This window comes from Diorhabda carinulata, chromosome X (assembly GCF_026250575.1).
Source record: "Diorhabda carinulata isolate Delta chromosome X, icDioCari1.1, whole genome shotgun sequence".
Lineage (NCBI taxonomy): Eukaryota > Metazoa > Arthropoda > Insecta > Coleoptera > Chrysomelidae > Diorhabda > Diorhabda carinulata.
Window position 1 is genome coordinate 30,878,324 of NC_079472.1, and position 24,119 is coordinate 30,902,442.

At 28.3% G+C, this 24,119-nt stretch overlaps 2 protein-coding genes across 5 annotated transcripts in view; one reads left to right on the forward strand and one right to left on the reverse strand.

Annotated features, from left to right (window-relative positions):
• The first annotated feature begins 4,783 nt into the window (after positions 1-4,783).
• LOC130900937 (mitogen-activated protein kinase kinase kinase 15) overlaps positions 4,784-24,119 on the forward strand; it is a 40,900-nt gene continuing 21,564 nt past the window's right edge. The window contains exons 1-4 of one of the 3 annotated variants that reach the window (XM_057811948.1): positions 4,784-4,885; positions 5,282-5,408; positions 16,383-16,603; positions 16,670-16,838. The gene's annotated coding sequence lies outside the window, so the exon portion shown is untranslated. Of the gene's footprint in view, positions 5,022-5,281; positions 5,409-16,382; positions 16,604-16,669; positions 16,839-24,119 lie in introns of all 3 variants that reach the window. The other 2 variants (XM_057811951.1, XM_057811950.1) reach the window with 2 other exon arrangements.
• LOC130900948 (uncharacterized) lies at positions 6,873-22,557 on the reverse strand. 2 transcript variants are annotated; one of them, XM_057811968.1, is made up of 4 exons: positions 22,319-22,557; positions 11,271-11,505; positions 8,386-8,435; positions 6,873-7,463 (listed from the first exon to the last, which is right to left on the reverse strand). In XM_057811968.1, exons 1-3 carry the CDS (start codon positions 22,325-22,327, stop codon positions 8,419-8,421), a joined length of 261 nt encoding a protein of 86 aa, XP_057667951.1. In that variant the 5' UTR covers positions 22,328-22,557; the 3' UTR covers positions 6,873-7,463; positions 8,386-8,418. The 2 variants fall into 2 exon arrangements, with proteins under 2 accessions (XP_057667951.1, XP_057667950.1); XM_057811967.1 differs by lacking the exon at positions 8,386-8,435.

Below are 24,119 nucleotides of genomic sequence, written 5' to 3' on the forward strand. Positions count from 1 at the left end.
TTGTGAATGAATCGAAGTATTTTTCATATTAAAACTTTAATGATTCAAAAGATGAGAATGTAATAAGTATTTTTCGTTGAAACACCTTGTATATTAATACGTATATGTGTTGCGAAAAGTAAATGCTACAAGATTAACCAATTCATTGAACTTAAGTCAATTTTCATCACCTAATTTACTGACCCTTTCAAATTAACATCAAAACTTTACCAGTCGCAAATTTGGAAGGACTCTAAGGACGACCGGATGTGGATGAACCGGAACGCCAGCTGTCCTTCGACCAGCTTCCTGCTAACTTGGCGACTTTCCTTTGAACAAGTTAACTTAGGGAAAACGGGATTATCATTAATAATAACTTGGGAATTAAGAATATTGACCGCTCGTTGATTAGTACGAACTAATAAAAAAAGTAGATAACTTGGCAACATTGTACCTGTTCAATATAAAATATACTTTATCGTAATAATTTTTATCTGTACTATAACCTCATTGTTCCGATAAAATCCATGGTTTTCAATTTCGTATAGAAATCAATAGATAAAACAAAATGTCCTAAAAAACTCTCACCGAAAAGATATATGTAAATCTCAAAAGTGATTTATAGTCCTTTTATGATTAGGTAGGATTAAGACATTACACATTCATAGCTTCGGATAATGGAGTCAGATATTGGATTTTTGAATAATTTTCAAGAGCATTGTTGTGAAGGAAACGCATACAAACCTCTTTTCCGACCGATCAAAAGAAATTTAAATTTAAAGAGAAAATAAGCATACTTTGTGACATTTCCAATTTCTCTTTACTTGTTTGCTATTGTATATGAACATCCCCAGTTGGAACGTAATAAAGAAGGGAAGATTTCGATTCAAAGCTGACAGTTACATTACGTATGAACTGATTGAAATTGAAAATTTGAAATATATTTCTCATTTTTAGGTTTATCATCTTACCTAATAGGTCGGCAACACATTATTCATCATAAACGATAATCGTTTGAATTCAATTCAACTTAAAGTTAAACTATTTAAAATATATTCAAAAGTATAATTAGGTTAATAATTACTATAAAAATAATTATATCATGAGTTTATTAATATTATACTAAATAAATTCAATATAAAATCGAGAAACTCAGTTTTATATCACCATATAAACATACCGTTGTACTGTGTGTTGTCTATACAGAAGGAATATTATAACTCAATATTACGACGTTGTCGAGCTGAATCATTTTGCTCTACAATAAAGACACGTTTCATATTTTTCGCAATTCATTACAAGTATTTGTTTTTAATAGTATTATTATTACGATATGTATCATTAATATTCAATCCGAGATATATTTATTTATAAATGAGGTTATTTTAATATTGAAAGTTAAATTTATATATTTGACAACGTTGTCGACTTAATATTGCAACGCGGTGACCATTAAATTAGACTTTTTACTTTTCTATACACGAAAACATCAAAAGAGTAGTGGTCAAATTGATGAAAGGAAATATGATTTTGAGGGTTTTATATCGTACGAATGATAAGGGAAAGGGCTCTTTATTCCCAAAGATAATTTCATATTTCTATTAAGTAAAAAGTAAGTTTACTAATTTTGAAAGAAGGATGGATTTTTATGTGAGTAAAAAATACTATTAGCGCAGAAAACGACATGATATCTCAATTACTGATTGCTCGTTATAAAAATTTATTTCAAAACAACTTTTATTAGATGATAAAAACCAGGGAGTTAAATTTGGTAACGCTCAATTTTTAAGCAACGTCTAATTTGAACTAGAGACGAGTTAGTTTAGATTAAATGTGACCATACTGGGGATTTAGTAGAAAAATAATCATAACTAAAGATTAAAAGTGATCTTGAGGATATAAATTTAATTGTTGTTAATGTTTCTTTATTATTATACACGTGTAAATCAATGTCACAAAATTTAAACTATTTCAAATAACGAGAATGGGATTTCATAATTTACAACGAAATTGAATTTTTAATAACATTAATTAATAAACTACTTTCCTAATTATTAGATTGATTTAATGTTTCAGGATATTATAAGAATTAATTGCAATCCTATTTTACATAACAAATAGTAGCTGTATATTTACTTCCTTGTATTTTTATTGGCATTGAACTACTTTTCTAAAATTACCATTTAAACTGTCTTAGTCAATATGTACCACAAAAATATAATGTAGGAAAATATGAAGAAATTAGATCAATTTTATTGTTTTTGAAATTGATTGTAAAATATATTATTAGCATTTGTTTCATATACTTTTTGTTATTATATTTATCTTAACGAAATTCTATTGTTTATTATTATATTAACAAATAAATAGTTGTAAATATTATACAAATTCACTTGATAGCGTGTGTGATAGCTTCAATTAACTGTACAGGGTTGTCGGATTTCTATTGCGGAACAAAAGTATAATCCCATAATTTCAATCGAGGGCACGCCAAAATCAATGTCTTCTATACATACATTAACCTTAAATTCAGAAGGCGATTTTTCCAATAAAAAGAAGTTCATGTAGGTGTAATGAAAAATTCCTTACGGCGTCCTTAATTAGTTTTTACGTTAAGAAAATGACAATTATTTTTAAACAAGGTAAATCGGAACTTGGGCTTGTCTAATTACTAATCAGATCTTACGCATTGTTTCAAGACAGTTATAAGAAAAAAGGTTGCAATTGATGTAATTCCATTAGTCATTTTAAGTTATTTATAAATTTCCACACGCTACGTGACTAGTTACATGTAGCCATTAAACAAATATATTTTATATATAAGAATGAAATTATAAAAAAATTAACAAGCAAATAAAGGTGGACTTGGACTTATGTTAACAAACTAGGCATTTATTATAAATATTTAACCGATTTAGATCTTAAAAACGATCATAATACGTTGCTTAATTGCTAGTTTTATCCACCCACAGACTATTTATAAAATATGTATTGTGTATTTTGATTCATAGACAAAAATTGTGAAACACCTGTTTGAAAAAAAATAGGACTTAATTTATTATAAACAAAATGGTTGAAACTTAAGAAATATAAAATGAATATCAAGCTATTATAGTTGGTTCAGTTACAACAACGACCCACAAGCGGTTGTTTTATTCCACAACATGTACGCAGTTGTTATATAAGAAAAGTTGTACAACTGACAGGAGGACAGAAACGATGGGTGATGTCTTTAAACACCGTTTCCGTTACCACAACATAACTTGCATGGCTGTGATTTATCAGGAAAATAGGAATTGTAAAGGATATAATAGTAAAACGGGACTACTGCTCTCGATCGAAAATTTTAATACATTAACACAAATTTAAATTTTCAATACTGTTAAATAATAGTACAAATTTATGTATCGAAACTAAATATCAAAGCCAGAAATTTTTTTTTTTTCACTTTTAAACCATAATGAAAACATTTAAGTTATCTCCTGTACGTAATCGTTATCGTAACGTACAAGTTCGCAAAAATATTTTGCACACTTTCTTCAACATCAAAACACACGTTTTATAACTTCTGTTCTCCTATCAAGACTTAGATCTAATTCAACTTGTTTGCAAAATCCGCACAGACAAAAGGATCTGGCCAGATGGCGCGTGAACTATATTATAGTGGCTATTGAACCACTTATAATAATCATATAATCAAGTTATACGAGGGTAGTTTTTACAATACATAAAGGAACGTAGATAAATAAATTTTAAAACAGTACAGTACAGTAAAATGTACATTTTAAAAACATTGTTTTATATTCATCTATTATTACACGAGAAGGGAGTAGAAAATATTTTATAATAAATATGAAGGCAATTTTGCTTCATTGATTACAACTATATTTACTGATCTCGAGGTATTGAAAATCCCTGTATATGAAGTATCGATCTCCTTTTTATGAACATCAAATCGAATTTATTCTTTCCTAATACTCAGTAGGATATTTTCGACCTATCTTTACTTGCACGTCATTTCTATACATTTTGAGAAAATACCTCTCCAATCTTTGATATTCCTGTTAAGTCGGATACGATTTTCTATTTTACCTACCATGGATCTCAGAATTTTTTATTCATTAATAAAAAAAAGTTTATATACTTACTCTGTATGTGAGAATCTGTGATCATTTCTGAATTCCCAATACAACCGAGGTGGTTTTTAACTTTTCTAACAATCGCACGTCGGATTCATAAAAAACTAACTGATTTAATTGAATGTATCATATAAAAAAGCAAGAAAAAGTTTTTTTGTATAGAGATTTAATTATGTCTCTAATAATGCAACTAAATGTCGTGAGGTATGTCATTCTTAATATTTTTATTTATTACTTTTATTGAGTAGAATATGAGTCGTAACTAATTTTAAATACTCCGGCAGGTTAGTTGATTTAGTAATAGCAATTTTGTTTATAAACAATATGTAACTGTCAAAATAATTAAATTGGGACTTATGTATACATATTATTATTGTATATGAACTAATCGATGAGTTATTATTATATATATTATTCCAAATTACATACTCTCTACATAGAAAATATATCTAATTCTTTTCAACCGTTTGTTTCTATGAAAAAACAAAAAGTATCCGAATTTATTTTATGAGGTTGTTGGGTTGATGTGATCTTCTGTTTATGTTAAGTTTTAACGAGTCACCTTAATATCAGGTCGACAGGAAATGAAGTAGGTATAAACGATATTCTCCTTTCGTGTTCAAAGCGTAATTTTCAAACGAGTGTAAGTTAATTTGGGTAGTATTATCGTATAGGAAAGCATAATATGAGGCGAGTGTGAAATATGTGTGTGTATACAAGTCATTATAATTTGTAAATCAGTTATGAGGATAAAAATGTGAAACAAAGTAATAAAATTATTCATTTGTAATTGATTGTTTTATACTAAAATTTAAAAAACATATATAGTTATGATAATAAATTCAAATTAATTGATTCTTGTCTAGTGTTTGGTAGGAAATAATATATTATTACTAATACTAGGTAAGATCTAGAATTAAGAATTTTTTTTCTCGTTTAGCCTTTTGTAAAATAATGATTATATTTTGTTTTATTATGAAAATATATCCATAACCATTAACTGCTTTTATTATTGGTTTTACTTTAATTATTTATTTGTTCTTCACTTTTTGGGTGTTTAATTTCGGTTTCTTAGTGCCCAAATATTGTTATCATTCTGTTCGATATTAATTTTATTTCAAAAATGCGTGAAATATGATTTTTTCTTTCTCATATTGTTGCAGAAATCTTTATTATAACGAAAAGTGTGTATGGAATGTTGTAGTTGTATGTATCTGCGCAAATCTTTGATTTTTCGTTGGGTACAGCATACTCGTCTACTTTATAACAGGCTAGCAGAAATATTAGACTGTAAGTATAAGGACAAACAAATTTTTTTGTATTTACTCTTACTATTGCACAAATATTTTCAAAAGTACACTAATTAGTGTCGATAGTGTAAAAGTAACAAATCTAAACAAAATATGATTTCCGAAATCATAAAAAAAAGAATAAAATCAAATGATTAATGTAAAATATCGTATGTGTGTATATACTATTAGATTAAGATTATTTTTGATGGATCTATGTTTTCATTTAAATAAGCTTAAGCTAGGTGTGTTGGATCAGAAAAGTTGAAAATCACCTATTCGCTAAGAGGGTTACAGAAATAACAAGAGGTGAAAATCGTGTATTACAAGACAGAATAAAATCAATAATACTGTTTCTATTTAAGCCGTAAATAAAAAGAAAAGCCGGAAAATATTTACGATAGTTTATTCTAACAAATAATTTCAAGTGTATATTTTAAAAATGATGTAAATTGAATAAGTTTTAAATGTTTTATAATAATTAGTTTTCTGTATGGGACTGCACATATAACGTCGTTATACCTACGCTCATTTCTGTTAACCTATTATATAGGTGGCTGGATAAAAGTTAACATAACATATCGACAACTTAAAAGTTTTTTTGAAATCTGTTAGAGACCAGCCAACAACTATTTAACTCAAGATCGAAATGAATTTACGTCTTATTTATACCGTTATGCTCGAAAAGTACTGCAATTTAATTTTCATCATTTAATCCATACTTTTAATGATCGCAAATACGAGGTTCTAAGAGCACAACGTAATACAGTTTTAGTTGGTGTTTTTAGACTTGCGTGGCGTATGACGCCAAGAAGTTCTGGAAAGAAGGTATTAACCCTAAAATGATCACGTCCTTGTTACTGTCTTTTTGCGCCACTATACAGAGTAGGGATTGCGGAAATGTTGATAATATCGATGTATCGATATTTACTACTACCATCGATATCTCAAGGGAAAAATATCGATATATCGATACTTTTTAGTAACTTCATATCACTCATCATACTGATAGACGACGACATGATTCACATCGTGAAACAAAAATTACGGATTGGAGAATAGTAAACAAATTACGAGTTTGGGGTTATTAAGGTATCGAGATTGCTCGAAAAATGACAGACGACTGCTATATATACATAAATATGCAACGTAAACAAGATACTATACAGTTTTTTTCGTTCATTCCTTTCTTTTATTTTATATACTTGAAATGTTGTATCAATATTTCGATTCATCGTATGAATAGATATCGATTGAAAATATTGAGTTGAAACTATCAATTCATCGATACTTTTTCAGCAAGCTCAATAGACAGTACTGACTCGGCTCATTACCGCGTTACTTAGCCTGCTGCCCCGGGGCATGGCCATATGATAATTTTCAATAAATAAATTTCTTCTCTAGTTTTTCCCGTCCCAATTTCCCGGATGAGGTAATAGGGTGTAGTAAATTGAAAGAAAAACAATTTTCATAACAATATTTTAATAAATAATAATTGCATGATCACAAATGCAATATATACATAACTAATTTTGAAAACTAAGTTAAATTCTTGGACTATTTGAAGTGTTCAATAGTCTAAGGTTAATGACATGCTTTGCTTAAAAATGATTCAAAATTAGAATCTTCTGTATACGTGGAATAATATGACGAAATAGAAGTTGGAGTAGAAATAATACCGTCTAGCAATTGAGCAAAATTTTAAACTTAAGATAACTAATTTGATACATTAAAAGATTCTACCACAATCATTATACAGATAGATATTCTTAAACAAAGCTCTAAATCGATGTTATTCAATATAAATTATAAATAAACATTAAATATTTATTTACAAAATTTACACTTATGAATAATTACATATAAATTGGTATTTGCACCTTGAACTATATTCGGTAAGATTTTTTACAAAATTTTCAATAAATAATTATACTAATGCGTTTTATAAAAAATCTTACTAAATATAAAAGTCAAATTATAACCTAATTTCATGAATTAAGCGAATGGTCATTGTTGATACTTCAAAAGAAAGAGAAAAACGAGTTGTAGGGTGACCCTGTAACAAAAATCATATTTTTCATCTATATAATAACAGTATTTAAATAATATGTTTTTTTAAATATTTTCTCTGCGGTTAATAAAAACCGTTTGTAGTTACGACCATAACCTTGCTTTCAATTTCGACGACCTTCTATTGAAAATCAGATCGAAAGATTGAACCAAACACGAAGCTAGTACCGTTTCGAGAAAGTGTAATATTTCTGTATATAAAACAAAAAACAATAGACATTACATAATTTATTTAAAAGTAGTAAATTGTACATTATAATTTTAATGATATCGAATTTATAATTGTAGTAATGTAGGCAACATATATACAGCACTTTAATGACAGGTTTGTTTTTCTGTTATACTTTCAATTCGATTTTATCAGTTTTGATTGTTATATACAACTCAACTACGATGCTTTATTTACTTATTATCTTTTTTGCTAATGAAATTTAATCTCAGATATAAGAAAAAACAATGAAATTAGATATAAATAAATGAAATCAACAAGCGTGAATCAATACCTATATAAGTACACTTTCTAACATCGTTAACGGAATGTTCCAATTTATAGTTAAATTTTTCAAGTTTGAAAAGAATACAGGATCGTATTTAATACAACATCTTCAATATTTAAATTAATTAATCTATTATCAATAATTTAACTAGAAGAAATTATTGTTGGTTAGATTTTGACAATATGTACACTTCAAAAAACTTCTAACCAAACTTTAAACTAACACCTGAATTGAAATAAAAAAGTATTTCCTATCAAGGTAATAAGGTTAGTATGCAGGTAAGAATATCATTTGTTTAATTTAAAAGATAATCATTATCTCCTTTTATAATACATAAGATTTTTATTTTATGTCCTTATGACATGTGTGGTTAAAGCGACATCTGAAATTGTAATTTGAAACTATACTTACATTCCTCTATGCTTATTTAAAAACTAATTAAATCTATCCACGTTGGGGACCTGAAAAAGATCTTACATTTTGAATACAACGAATCTGTTTTGATAATTTAGTAGCGTCAAAGATGGAATTAATTGCGATGAAATATTGGATCTGAAAACGAAGCAATAATGCCGAGAATGGAAAATTTGTTATTAATGTTTGAATGATAAAAAATTGAAGATTTGCTGATTCAAATGAACGATCTGATGATTATTAACCAGATTTTAAAAAAGAAATATGTAGTTTAATGCTAACCATGTTTTAAATTCAATTCAGCCGAATGTATTACATCAAAAAAATAAAATGAAGAGGTTTCACTATAGTACAGAGAAAATAAAACAATTTCCATTTCATTTAAAAACCTTTAGAAAAATTCGTTAGTACGTGAAATTATTCGATAAAACGTGACAAAGCGTATAACGTCAAATTCCATCATTTAAAACGTCACCTTAGTTCAATATCAACATAAGCACACATTAACCTTCGATGCATTCAGTGATCTGGATTCAAGTTTTATACATAAATCACGTGCTGTCACGCAACCATCTTGAAATTCTGCTTGTTGCTACACTGTTTTGAGGTTATATTGGTGGTACAACTTTTCCCTATTTTTATTAATATTAACAAAAAATTTAATGTGCTCACTTAAATTTAGAAGTATTAAAAAGTGACTATTTGGAAATAATGATGTTACGGCGTGAAATACGTAACGTGACGTAACAAATTAAACCATTCTTTGTATAGAGCGTTCGCGTCAATATTTTATTAGAAGTATGTAAACACATACTTTATATATTCTTTTCTTTTCTACCCTTATACAAAATAGATATGTATTATATGTATCCTTGTCTTTTAGGATGCAGATAACTCATTGTGTTAAAAAGAGACAAACATATTAATTAGTTTCTATTCATAAAGATTCTTCCGATAGATGTCATCGTGAAATTTTGTTGTTTATATTCTATAAAATTTTTTAATACTGTAATATTTGAAAAACAACGGTTTGTAAAATAACATTTTTTTATAGATTAACAACAGACGTTTGAATTCTTATGTGCTTAATGTTACAGTGAATAAGGGTCAATGTTATTAATTTTCTAGAATATATCGTCGATGTTTTCAAGTTTTACTTGGCAGCTATTACAACAAAATAAGAAAAAACTGATCAGATTAGTATCAAATTATGTTTCATATATATAATTTATTTGAATTACACCATAAATAATAGTATATCACAAAAAACTAACTACATTATTTAATATATTTTTTTGGAAATGTATATAGATTGTTGCACTATCTTCCTGTTTATGGTCTGTTGATAAAAAAGTGTCTGGTTTACATAATAAGAATTTATATTTCGTGGTTAATCCTGTTTATCTAAATACCGTGTTAGTCTTTCAAGGTAAGTCTATTCGTCGAAGCGGAAATATTCATTTTAAGAAAAATTGTGGGCGGTCTCTTGATATTGGTCAATATATGTTTTAGCAGTTAATTAGTTTTGACGTACGTGAATGATTCATGTCTTTCCCTGTCATTTTCATTGTTCGTTAGGTGTATTTTATTGTGCACATATGTGAATTAAAGAAGTGACAAGTTGGTTTATGAAACTTACAGACATTGTACAAAATATACAGGGTAGCATAACAAAAAATAAATCTATCAAGATATTCTGAAGTTATAATTCTAATTAAATAATTGATATGACCATTATAGTTTCGTACAAGCTAGTAAACATCGACAATAAGACAATATTAATTGTTGAATATTATTTATCTTGAAATTTCAAGATTTAATTCATTCCACCGATATGTCATGCATTGTCCAAGTTGAAACCCAATTAATTCACTCGACCCTACCAATTATCATTGACAAAAAAACACAATGCAAAGGAGCAAACGTATAATATACCCTACACGTTCGCCGAGACGTCAACCAACCAGAATAAGATGTAAAATACGTGGTAGTATTGTTCGGGGTCGATCAAATGACAAGTTAGATAAGAGTAAAAAGAATAGAGATCGAGACGTTATTTACGTTACCGTTATTTTTAATATAATTTTTAAAATACTCATTTTCGGTATTTAGTTTTCAAAAATGACATAATATAGAAAAAATTTTATTAAATAATCTAAATTTATATAAAATTATTCGGAATTATTAAACTATTATTAAAAGTGGAACGTATACTAGATAGTGTTGATAATACTGCTTGGAACAATTTGTAACTGACATCTGATATTTTGTTTGATGTGCGATAAAGACAAGACGTGTTGTAATATTGAACGTCACGTGTCACGTTTGTTGTTATATTTGACATGTACTACAAAAATTACGAGATCAGAAATAAACTTTCGATTGTTTTACGTGTTTTTTCTATTGTTAAATAACGTAGCTAATCCCGTTTCTAAAATTCAGTCCCATCTCTACTGGTAACTGTAGTAGTGGTTTCTTCGGAACGTGATTTAAGTTTCTAGTTAGAAGTTGGTAGGACTGATTAACTGCGGAATGGAAACAAATGGTGACAGGACGACAACTTTGACCGAAATGTGAAGAGGACTTCAATAGGACCAATAATACGATAAATTTATGCTTGGGTGATCTAACGCTATTTTACAAAATTTGAAATGAAGTTTTGGGGCAAGATGTGATACGAGGTGTGATAAAAAATGATTTATTCTATTAAAAACAAAAAGTGAAAAGCTTTGAAAGCGCTTGAACCGTATTCTAGAAGGTACAAAAATATGAATAATTCAAAGTTTTTATTATTTTTCTATAAAATTATACGTAATTTATGTAAATAGTTACAGTACCTAATAGATTTACGTTTTATATGAAATATTGATAACGAATCTTACTTTGTGGTGGTACAAATCCGTACCCCGATGCTCCCACGACCACCCCGCTAGTTTCGCCGCTATCTGGGGGTGCTGGAGGGAACACCACGGGTCCTGTGTTTTGTCTGGGATCTCTCATGGCTTGTAGGGATCCTAGACCACCCCCGATACTTCTAAATGGGTCGCCGAATACTCCAAAATTATATTGCGCCCTCGCTAACGTTACTAAATATGTTAGGAAAGCAAGTACTACGGTCTGAAACAAGAAATTAATACTTTCAATAATAAAATTGACCTAATTACTGGACATGTCATAATATTATTGCAGATATTTCATTATGAATGAGTCATTTCTAGTATAAATAATTTCATATTTGAGATTTGGATTACTGCAATTCCTTTGTGAATATAGCAGCACGTTTTTTTGTTTTAAACACTTAATTGTAAACGTGGATTGTATTTTATGAAATGAGTTGTCTTAAAAAACATTTAAGTTGTGCAATTTTATTTTAAAAATGTATTTTTGACACAAGAAAACGAGTAATTTACAAATTGGGTCAATAAGATTACTATAGAAATATAATTATAGGTGAATGCAAATTTTCATTCTAAAACAAAGGAAAAAATTACCGAAAGTTTTTTGGACATGACTGTACCTTGGTGTTTCGCTAGAAACAGCATGTCGCCTTTACGGTGATGTGTTTTGGGTACGTTGACGTGGTTGGCTTCAACCAGTTAGTGCCGAGTTCGATTCTTCGTTAGGTTTTTTGTTTAAATAATTATAAGATTTTTTTTTGTATGAAACATCAATAATTTGAACTCGTTTAACTTTACTCAAATCAGCACCAAGCTTTAACTCAGTTTTTTACTTTTGTATTGACAAGTGAATTTTGATTATAATACAATGAACTGAATGAATGTCTGAGTTTGTGATTCCGTTTGACCCACTATATCAAATTGAGAACAGGCCAATTTGTATCGGAAATCGGATCATTTGCCAAAGGGAAGTTATTAGTATAACCACAGTTATATACGATTATGGCGCCATCTAACGGTGGATTTTCGTAACTGGTTCTAGTAGTATAAAGATGGATGCATTTTTTGCCAAAAATATGTTCAAAATTCCGCACGGCATTAGAATGTTATTTAAATTTCAAAAATAAGTAAATTTCTTGGGTTCCCTCGAGAATTTTTTAGATTAAATGCTAGTATCTATACATATAACGGCCATTTTGTCAAATTGTGTGAAATCAGACATGTTTAAATTCTATTAAACATCATTATCATTTAATTATGAGATACGTGTAGTCAATTAAAAAAAAATACGTGTTGATATCATGCTAATTGTTGTTATTTCGAAATCCCTATAATTTACAACTGTTATTGGTGTTATGTAAATGGTTTTTAAGAAAATTTAATAAGCGAAAGTATCATGGAAACGGTAAATACAACACAGAGTTTCTTCTTTAACTGCTGGTGTTTATTTCTAACTGTGTTTTAATCATTTTTGTCACTTTATTTGTTCGAATATAATATATAATCGATTATGTTCTAAATACATGGTTCACCTGTATTGATTTTGCAAAATATAGCATCTGACAAAAATATTTAATATTTTTGAGAACATTAGTAGTATTGGTTATTACTTTTATGTTTTCTTTTCAATTTTTTCAAATAATTATTTTAAAACTTCATATATTTTAAAATTTGTTGAATTCACTTCATAGTTTGAACGTTCACTGTATATTATAACATGATAAAAGTAGTTTTATTTATATTAAATAAGTAAATAGACCATATCACTAGGAAAAATATATGATATAATTATTATATATATTCTAAATACTTTTTTTAAAATTTTTTTTAGTGTCAGTGTCAATTACCATACCAGGTGTTAAGAAATCGACATATGGACATTCAATTAAATAAATTTTGTTTTGCCATAAAAATCGTTATTGATTGTTTGACCAGCTCAAGATCTTTTGTAATAGATTGTTTCAGTTTCAAAATTGAAAAGAATTTTATGAGAATTTAGGTCAATAAACAATTTCAAAACTTATTGTCTTTTACGTGAGTTAAATATTCTTGTTGTACGCGTTTTCATAAAAAAAGACACTAAGGCTGGTGCTATAATAAGTTGTGTATCGGCGTCAATTTTCGGTTATAGTTCGTCATTAATCGGCCAATCGAGCGCAGACGCATTCCGCATCGACTTGCACATGCCTTAACTACACAGAAACGTGATGTGTCAATAATTTGGAGTATAACAATGGATAATAAATAAGTTTCCATGTACAGCAAAGCATTATCAGTATTGTTATGAATTATAAAAATGAAATTCTAGAGAAAAATAAGATCAAAACATCGTGATACTTAATCTATAACGTTAAGTAACCATAGAAATACTTTTTACTAGCGCCATCTCTAGGATGTTGAAATACGCTTGCCTCTTTACAGATGTATGGTGTGTGAAACCATAGATACGTTTGTTCCATAAAATTTTGACTCTATGATTTTAATTTATCGCTGAGTGATTGAAATACAGGTTTCTTTTCCACATCCTAATCCTGACATATAGACAACGGTCATAATTCACTTGAAAGTAAATTTGACACCCAAAATATAGTCCAGTCGAAAAGACTTAAATCGAGTTTTTGATATTTAGACTGTAAGGTTAAGTAAGCATAGAAATACTTTTTACTAACGCCATCTCTAGGATGATGAAATACGCCTGTCTCTGTTGTTTGAAGGTTACCGGCGGTTCTATAGGCTCGATATTTTTGTGATAAACCCCGTAGAAGGTTTGATATGAGCATAAACCGATATGTAAATTTTTGCACGTACATTCATTCTATCAAATCGTGCATAACGCATATCTTGTGTTAATGGAATAAATTCATGTCTTGCAATTTGTTAGTAATTCCATAACTATAATTGATTGTTAATGTTTTTCAACTTTCGTGATACCAACCAATAATTTTGTTCATAATCCTTACTAGAAAACTCATATTTTTTATATACGTACTAGTATTATACAGTGCGTCCATAAAATAAACAATAAATTTATTATTATCTAAACAAACAACACGGACATCGATTTTTTATTTTCATTTACTGTTTTTTTATTATAATTTGATATACAGGGTGTCAGGATGACGTACCCACTATTTTTTTTAATTTCCGGTTTATCTTTGACGTATATTCAATGCCTGAAATTGATACAGGGTGGGAAAAATTTTAGGAAAATTTACGAAACGGTATAAAAAAATTAATAGAAATATATTGCTATGCAATTACTGTGATGTACTACAAAAAATAAATAAAATTTACATAGATGTTTAAATTGATAGCTACACAATGGCCACACCGGAGTCCAATTAACAATCAACCGAGTGAACTTCACGTGATGAACCGACTCCATAGCGTGGAACCACTCGGCTGAGCTGCGCGTGGTATAATATTTGTGAAATATCTTAAAAATGGAAAAAACATAAGCAGCAACTATTACGTAGTGTTAAAGAAGCGTTTAAAGGTCGGAATTGTAGAAAAACTTCAAGAAAATGCTCACAGGATAGAAATTCTGCATCTATGAAGAGGTTTTCATCGAAACAAGCCTATTTTGAACTATAAAAATAAAATCGAAAAATTGTGTGACTGTTTAAATCACTTTCGAATGCAACTACTTTAATTTACGAAATCGATTGTTTAGAAAAAAGATTTTGTTTATGCTATTTTTCGAATTCTCGTATTTTTCACTATAACTGTAGTTACAATTATTTTGCATCCAATAAATTTTGATTTTCAGTTACTGAAAACACATAGTTGCATTGATTTTATGAAGGAAATCAACCGGATTCGTATTATCTAGCTACTGGTAATATTACAAGTTCAACAAGCTCTATTACATAATTGATAAATTTCATTATACCACACCTTCCATTTAACGCTATGTATGGTATCTATCAATATAACCAATAATCTTTATATAATGACCTTGACTTTCAACGTACAATATATGTAGTTTGTTGCAAGTTCATTTTCATCAGTTAGATCGAACTAATGAATGATATATTTGCAGAAATCGATTCACATATATCGATTATTTTATGCTATTTAAAAAAATAATATGTGCTATTATTATAGAAATAAAAGATTTGATTGTAATGAATAAAATTAAAAAAAATACGTATCATGTATACGATGAGATAAAACACATTCCGAATAAATTCTAAATATCTTCTGAACGTTTCAAATTCGAATGATTTGTTCAGAATATATTCAGAACGTGCTTTTCTCCACGAACGAATTTGAACGTCTAATTTGACATTTTTATGATCTGTGACATATCTAAAAGTTCTATGATATTTGATATCGCAAGGCAACTTATTATTGATAATGGTTTATAATTCAGAATTTGTGTTTTTACTTTTTTTTCAAGTGAATCTTATCAAGTACGTATAAAAACACATAAGTTAGAAGTTAGTTCGTGTGAGTATCACAAAAACGGTAAATAGGATTATTGCGCATGCGCCGGATTAATATGCAAACGCATGAACCTGATGACATATGGTCAAGATATCTACCACGAATTAAGCTATTAATGTTTTTTACAATGTTGTCAATATGTGGATGATAACAGTAATATTAGGTATTTTTTAGTACTAAAAATAATTGATACAATAATTTAATGATTAAAACAGTGAGTCTCAAAAAGTTTTGAACAAAAGAAGAAAAACTTCATTTTACAATTCATAAAAAAAATTATTCGTGATAAAAAATTCAGCATGACTTTCAGATTCATAATCAGGTTAAAGTTTTTGAAACTTGGTGAATGATGATAGCAGAAAAGTTGAAATATCGTCGGTTAAACCACTAAATGCATTTTCACGCTTATGAATGTCTCTTAGTTTACTTTACATTTAGCTTCATATAAAGATTGTCCTCATATTACAAAGAAAGTAAAGTAAAACTATAATTGGAAATCTGAGGATATCAAAAGTGATCTTAAGTACCGTTTCAAATCGCAAATGAACATGCAATGTATGTGTGTAAGAACTGAATAAGCGGAATCAGTCAAAATGTACAATTGTCGAATTGCCGAACGTTGTTGATAAACATTAAAATTATTTACAGATGATTGTTACATAAACGAACATTAGTTTTGCTTGAAAACGTTTATAGGCCGATTACAAGCAATAGAACACGAATAAATTCAGTAAAAAACGTATTAATTCATATATGTAATGAATTAAATTTCGTTATAAGAAGGTGTTTGAATATATTAACTAATTTTTGGAGCGTATCATAATTTTATCTAAGTATCAATTTACCGGAAAATTGATGTTTGAGGTTATGTAAGTATAAAAGTCGAAAGATATATTTAAGGTCAGTAAAACTAACTTCTTCCTCTTTTTCCATAGTTCCGAGGAAATATATTTTCGGTAATTTACATGAAGGCCAACTCAATATGTTTTGAATAACTAAGAATATGTAATTTAATTGATCTACACTTATAACAATATGGCGGCTTCCAAATGGTAATGGAAATTTGGTATCTGAGTTCTTCGGGTGGCTGTTTACGAATTTGAGGTTAGTTTTTTCACAAACAAAATTGATACTTCAAAATAGTGATCGGAATTAGTGGAATGAACTTCGATTGCCACGAAATTTAGTATCTAGGTTACTTTCCAGTCTTTGCCCACGTATTCGGGGTTAGTTATGAACATTATTTAGATGATTTCATCGATTTGTAACACTCTGTAGTGTAGATAACACGTCTGGCACGAAGTATTTTAGATAATGAAACCATTTATAACACGATTTTCTCCACCAAACCTCGTAGTTTCTTTTTGTTTATTAATAATAGCGTTTCAAATTGAAATCAAGTGTCGAAATAACAGAGATATCAAAATGGTAGAGAAACTTCGACAGATGGTTGAAGAAAGTTGTACTTTTGGTTCATACATTGTATAAACACGACGAATATATCATTTTTTTTAATTATAATTAGCAGGATTGAAATGAAAAAAAATCAAATTTGAATCATGAATTAAAAAAATCGTGGTAATATTTTTAATTATTTCAAGTAATATTTCATATTTAAACAAGGGCAGACGTAAGGTATCATTAATTAAATCAACCTAACGAAAATTTGCAATCTCGACACTAATTTACGCGAATAATTATGTGTTAAGGTCAAATAATTCACATTTATACATGATGACTTATTTTTATAATAGTTAAAACTGTTATTCAACTCATTTACCATAACATCCCATGGAAAGAATAGGAAGTAATTAAACTTCACCTTGAAACACAGTTTTTTTTTCACTCGTAAACTGTACAAAGTAGAATATAATAATTAGAAACTTGATTGAATTATTTCAAAGAAGATGTCAGGTCTCACAAACACTTATCAACCGAACTTCTCGCCTGTCATTCATTCTTTTATGATTAAAGTTAAATATGGCGCAGTCAGTAGGATTCGACAATAATTTTTTCAACAATTCACTAAGTAAAATAATTAAACTAGATATAAATCAAATGGCAATACCTCATACATTATTTTTGACTGGCAATTATGGTTTTTGATTTATCGAGTTTTTTCAGCGAATAGTGGCCAAAACTAGTGTTCAAATTTATAATTTTGAGAACTTTTTTCTGAATGTCCACCCAGTTAAAGTGGGTAATAATATATTATTCCCAATAACAATCGAAACACATACAAGGTGTTGGGTAATTGGAAAGCATAGATTCACTCTACTGTGACGAAAAGATAAAAATAATAAACGAGCTTCGTATGTCTATCTCGCGTTTATGGTTACTGTGGGCGTAATTACATAACGAAACTTGTAATTATTTGTCCTTTGTATTAATTGGTCTACTAAACTAATTATAAGATTGCAGGTTAAATGTATATATATGTAGAAGCAATTATCTGTTTCATAAATTTGTAAAAATATTAGAATGATTCATTTTGTTTTGTATATTAGCGTATTTTATACATTCATACAACGAAACTATAGAATTTCGACACAAAAACAAAATAAAAACACAACAGAATCAGATCAAAATGTTGAGATGTTGTAAACCATTTAAATATTCAACTAAAGTCTAAAAAAGTGATACCCAGAAAAATCTAGAACTTGTATCAATTTTCGATACTTACCCAGAGGACATACTGTATAACTGGTACTCACTACAGAGAAATATCTGTTTTTAGGAAGATTTTATCATCTCTTGTGACACTTAACAAATAAACTACGAGATATTTAAAACAAACTAGTTCCAGCCGGTAAATCAGATAATTAAAAAAAAAAAAAAAAAATATATATATATATATATATATATATATATATATATATATATATATAAGACCACTGCACGAAGTTGATACACTTTTTTTTTTGTCTGATTGTTCATCGAACCATAATTTTATACATTTTACTGATTGAATCAATTAGAATTTCGCTCGGAATACGTCGAGTTCGACTGGCTACATGATTTCCGTGAAGTCGAATCAGAGTCGTAACAACACTAATATTTTTTTTTATAAATCCAGATTGTATAATGAATATCGTCAACATGTATGAAGTTGAAAATGTCGAAAAAAAGAAGATAGGAGATAAACCCAATAGAAAAATAAGAAACAATAGAGGAGATGTGAAAAAAGAAGATGAGAAATGAAAGAATCTCATCATATCAATAGAAAAATAAGAATCAATAGAGGAACACAGAATTTATCTCGAAAATAAAGAGGATAAAAAGAAGGAGTACAATCTGTGTATATGAAATGTGTTAAATAAAGATGACGTCAAATTAGCCCTAGACAACTTTTCACAATTTTTGTACTTTGAAAATTGTTGAAATTTTCAATTACGAACTATGACATTAAATTGATGCGAAAAAAAGAAGAAAAATGAACGTGTCTCATCATAACAATAAAAAAAATAAACAATAGAAAAAAAGCCATAGAGAAATAGTAAACAATGAAGGATATTCACTTATCAACTATGTAATATTCAAAACAAAAATAAATAATAATAAAATAATAATAGTACCTTAATCACAAAAGGTAAATACTAATACGTATAAATATTTGGTTTATTGGTATATCTACAACAATATTAATTCAAATGCAGTGAATGACCTCTCAGAGTATTTGAAAATAGGAAGTAAACTTGACCTTGAGTCGATATTTCGTGCTATAAAAGGTTAAATAAAAACTAACAATCAGGAAATTACATTTATAGAATAATGTGAGGCAGACGATATTCTTAAATATCGTAACCATTTTATTTCCGATACATTTACAAAAGCCCTCGTAGAACGGTGTTTTACTATGAAAATAACAGCGCGAAAGTTTAAAAAGAAAGCGAGTATCAACACAAATGTTTAAGCAGAGTAATTATTTTGATTTCCTTGTCAAATCAAAACTGAAACCGATTGAAAGAAGATGCAAGTTTTCTACTCTAAATTTCTATAAAAAGAATTTATTATCAGAGAAAGTGATGCTTTTATATATATATACACAATACCACCAGTAATGATAGTTTCTGTTGAGGTTATTTGTTTTTTGAAGGAATTTCGTAAATTGTAATTTGAATTGCAGGAAATTAATCAATCGAGTAAATTTACGGTAAACGAAACAAATTTAGATAATTCACAAAATCCGTTTGGAAAAATAAATTGTATAGACAATGGAATTCAATATGGGTACCTCAAATTATACGATCTAACCTAACTTTTTCATAAACATGAAAAACGATCTGAAATTATAGTTCATGAATTATTATTTAAAATAGAATAAAGCGTATTATATGTTTAATTAAAACATAAAAAAATTAGTCCATGGTCCCTTTGCAACGTTGATTCCATTCTAATTAATAATAATTGTTTTAAATAAATAAAACCGCTATTTTATGAAATGTATGTTCCTATTGAGTAAAAAAAAATGAAATTGTTCAAATTAATGCTTAACAATTATGTGAACCAAAACATTGCACAATCAACTTAATACTATGAATAAACTTCTGATTCGTTAAAAATAACATTTTCACAAGCTTCAGTGACATCAAATCCCGCAGTACATCTGATTATTCTTTTAAAATTATGCATATTAATATATGATACTCGTCATACCAATTAATGAAAGAATTATCACACAATTTTTATTCATGTGAAAATATGGCAACAGTGCGTTGTTCAAAAGATGGCCGATCAGCTGTTTTCGTTTATTTCTCACATCCATAGTACTATAAAATAAATTAATATTCCTTAATCCACAGTCAAGTTTTTATTTTCAATAATTTGTTTGAAAGTAAGAACTATTTTTTACAAAAATACATCGATTAATAACTTCTATTACATGAAAATAAAGAAAGTGTAGATTTTCTCCGAACGAATCGTGATCATAGTATTTAACTTCAGTACAATGCACTTGCACTCAAGAAAAAACTAAATTCAAAAGATTAATGTAGTCTTAATAAGCTATTTCGAATCATATACCAGGATACGGAATTATTCAACAGGTAAATGATTACAATATTATTGAATTATTTAAATAGCGATATTTAGAAGCAACACGTGTTACAAGGTAATTATTTAATAACTTTAGGTATTTCAAAATTTGAATATTTCGACCTTTGATATATATATACAGTTTATGAAAATTTAAAATTAATTTATATTTAATATCCTGCTATAAATAACAATAAAGCTTTTAACTACCGATTATAAGAATATACATAGTTACTAGGAGATTTTTTTTGATCTTGGTCGAGGTTAAATGAATTTTAAATCTTAAAAAAAGTAGACAACCAGTATTACATCACTCACAAATAATTTTTGACAGTTATATTTAAGCGGCCACATATACAAACATGCTTGCCATATCTCAATATTATTATAGATGATACATAAATTTTTATTTTTTTTTAATTATTATCTTCATGAGCACGTTGTTCGAATCGATCTTTGTGTCTATTTCATTTATATTACGGAAGTGAAACATTGATATTTCCGCATTCTCTACACAAATTACAAAATTCCTAACATTAAATAGTAAAACTATACCGCATTATCACCTGCCATGTTGTCAATACGTGAGCTTTAAACGAGGTTTTTAATTTTTTTATTAACTTTTTAATTAGAACTATAAAAATTTTGATAGTTATTTCTACTATTTATACGAAAATTTATGACTACTCTCTACCTGACTGAAATATTGAATTCTATTTTCATTAATTTTGTTTGTTTTATTGATTAAATTTTCTTTTGAGAATCAATTGTCTAAATTAATAATTTTTCGATTTTAGTAATTGTTCTAACCTCAAAAAAAATGATATTGTAGAATTTGTCTATGGTGATGATGCTTTGAAAACCGTTCATTTAAACGTGGAAATGAGTCAATTAAATACGAGGAACGGTCGGAATGTATTTCGGTCTCAAAAACAAATAAAAATAGGTGAAGGACATATACTAAAATGTCAATATATTGAAAGCATTAAATCAAATGGAAGCTATAATTCTTATTTTGTTTTTCACAATTTAAATCAATTAACTACGAGGAAAAATCCTTGCTGCAACTAAAATTAGTAATTTTCAATTGGTTTCAAGGGAATTTTACAGCAATTAGAAGTTTTGTATTGGTATAAAATTTTTTTTTTATAAAATTATATCTCGCAAACAAAAATTTGATAATAAATGAGGCAAGGGTTGCTAATTTCACCCTTTTATAGCGTAATAAGAATATTGAAAAAATACAGATCGTTATGCCTTTAGAATTGCACTTGATTTACAAAATTACAGATTTCTGTCTTTATTTGATTTTGGGAAAAAAATAATAACTAAATTTGGTAACCTTCTAGAGATAATATCTCCGAAGGGATGGGACTGGGGAATTTTTTATATAATTTTTTATGAGCTATAACCTGAATTTTATCGTACGAATTTTAAAATTTAAAATATCAGAAATTTTTATACAATTCTCAAAAATAAATAAAAAATTCAAAAGTTTTATCGCTATTAAATAAATTTTTGTGTCCTGAACATATGATTATACCACTTACAAATCTCATTGTTGTATTCTAATTTGGAAAAGTAATCCACTAGGTCGAGGGGTGCACTGGAACCCAAACACTTAGCACCACACTGTTTTAGTCGGCACCAAAAGAAAGATGAAGAGTAAATTGGCCCGTACTTAGTTTTATATAGCGTTCAAGCTGTTCAACCTCGAGGTACGAGGCCAATTCGCGGAAGAACGCACTGCTTGCATTGACCGCCGAAGGTTCCCAACGTACAATCTCACTTATAGTACCTACACCACAAACGGTGAACGATTCGAAGAGGATGAGCACGTGGGATCGAAAGTTTTCCAATTAAATCATTAAATTCTCATTTTAAAGGAAAAACTCTCAACATATTATATTAATGGAATAAAGTTTTTATTTATATGTATCAATACAAAAACATATAAACAAAACAACATACATATTTGAAGAAGTTTAAAACCTCGTATTTACAATACAGTGAACCCAATCAACGTCGTGATTTTTTTCAATATTCAGTCAACCTTCAAACACATTTTTCCAAAATTTTAGCAGAATATTCCTATTATTTTGGCCTGGGCGATTTTTTAAAGAAGCATATGTTTTCCATTAATTTTCTATCAAGTTTGAAACCTCATATTTCTAATGCCGTTACATCAATCAACGTCTCGATTTATTTCAACATAGAATTAACCTTCAAATACATCTTCCCCAAATTTTAGCAGAATATTCCTATTATTTTGGCCTGGGCGATTTTTTAAAAAAGCATATGTTTTTCATTAATTTTCGAACAAGTTTGAAACCTCATATATCTAATGCCCTTACGTCAATCAATGTCTTGATTTATTTCAACATACAATTAACCTTTAAAAATATTTTTCCAAAATTATAGCAGAATATTCCTATTATTTTGGCCTGGGCGATTTTTTAAAGAAGCATATGTTTTCCATTAATTTTCGAACAAGTTCGGAACCTAATATATCCAATGCCGTTACATCAATCAACGTCTCGATTTATTTCAACATAGAATTAATCTTTGAAAATATTTTTCCAAAATTTTAGCAGAATATTCTCATTATTTTGGCCTGGGCGATTTTTTAAAAAAGCATATGTTTTTCATTAATTTTCGAACAAGTTTGAAACCTCATATATCTAATGCCCTTACGTCAATCAATGTCTTGATTTATTTCAACATAGAATTAGCCTTTAAAAACATCTTTTCAAAATTTTAGCAGAATATTCTCATTATTTTGGCCTGGGCGATTTTTTAAAGAAGTATATGTTTTCCATTAATTTTCGATCAAGTTTGAAACCTCATATATCCAATGCCGTTACATCAATCTACGTCTTGATTTATTTCAACATAGAATTAATCTTTGAAAATATTTTTCCAAAATTTTAGCAGAATATTCTCATTATTTTGGCCTGGACGATTTATTAAAAAGCATATGTTTTGCATTAATTTTCGATGATTCATTTCAACATACAATCAAACGGTGCAGAATTTGAGTTTTAAATACCGAATCGAATTACCAAACGATATTGGGGATAGTTAATGATGCTTTTAGCAAAAAACCCGCACTTTGTTTCGAAAAAATTTCTAATACAACAGATAAATGCACACGAATTGTTCTATTTTCCGGATTTAGCTCCTACTGATTATTTATTGTTCGAAAATATGAATCAGATATAAATGAACATTTATAGAGCTCAAAAAAGACAAATAAAATAATTATTTTATCCGACAACTTGTGCTCTATTGAATGAGTCCAGTATTTGCCGAACCACCCTCGTATATCGCTTTCAATTGATTTATCGCCAT

Bases quoted from the DNA above. Each gene is read 5' to 3' on its own strand.
- LOC130900948 (XM_057811967.1), bottom strand. The intron at 7,464-11,270 runs GTAAGATTCGTT...TTTTTGTTACAG, and splicing joins CGGATTTGTACCACCACAAA to GGTCACCCTACAACTCGTTT.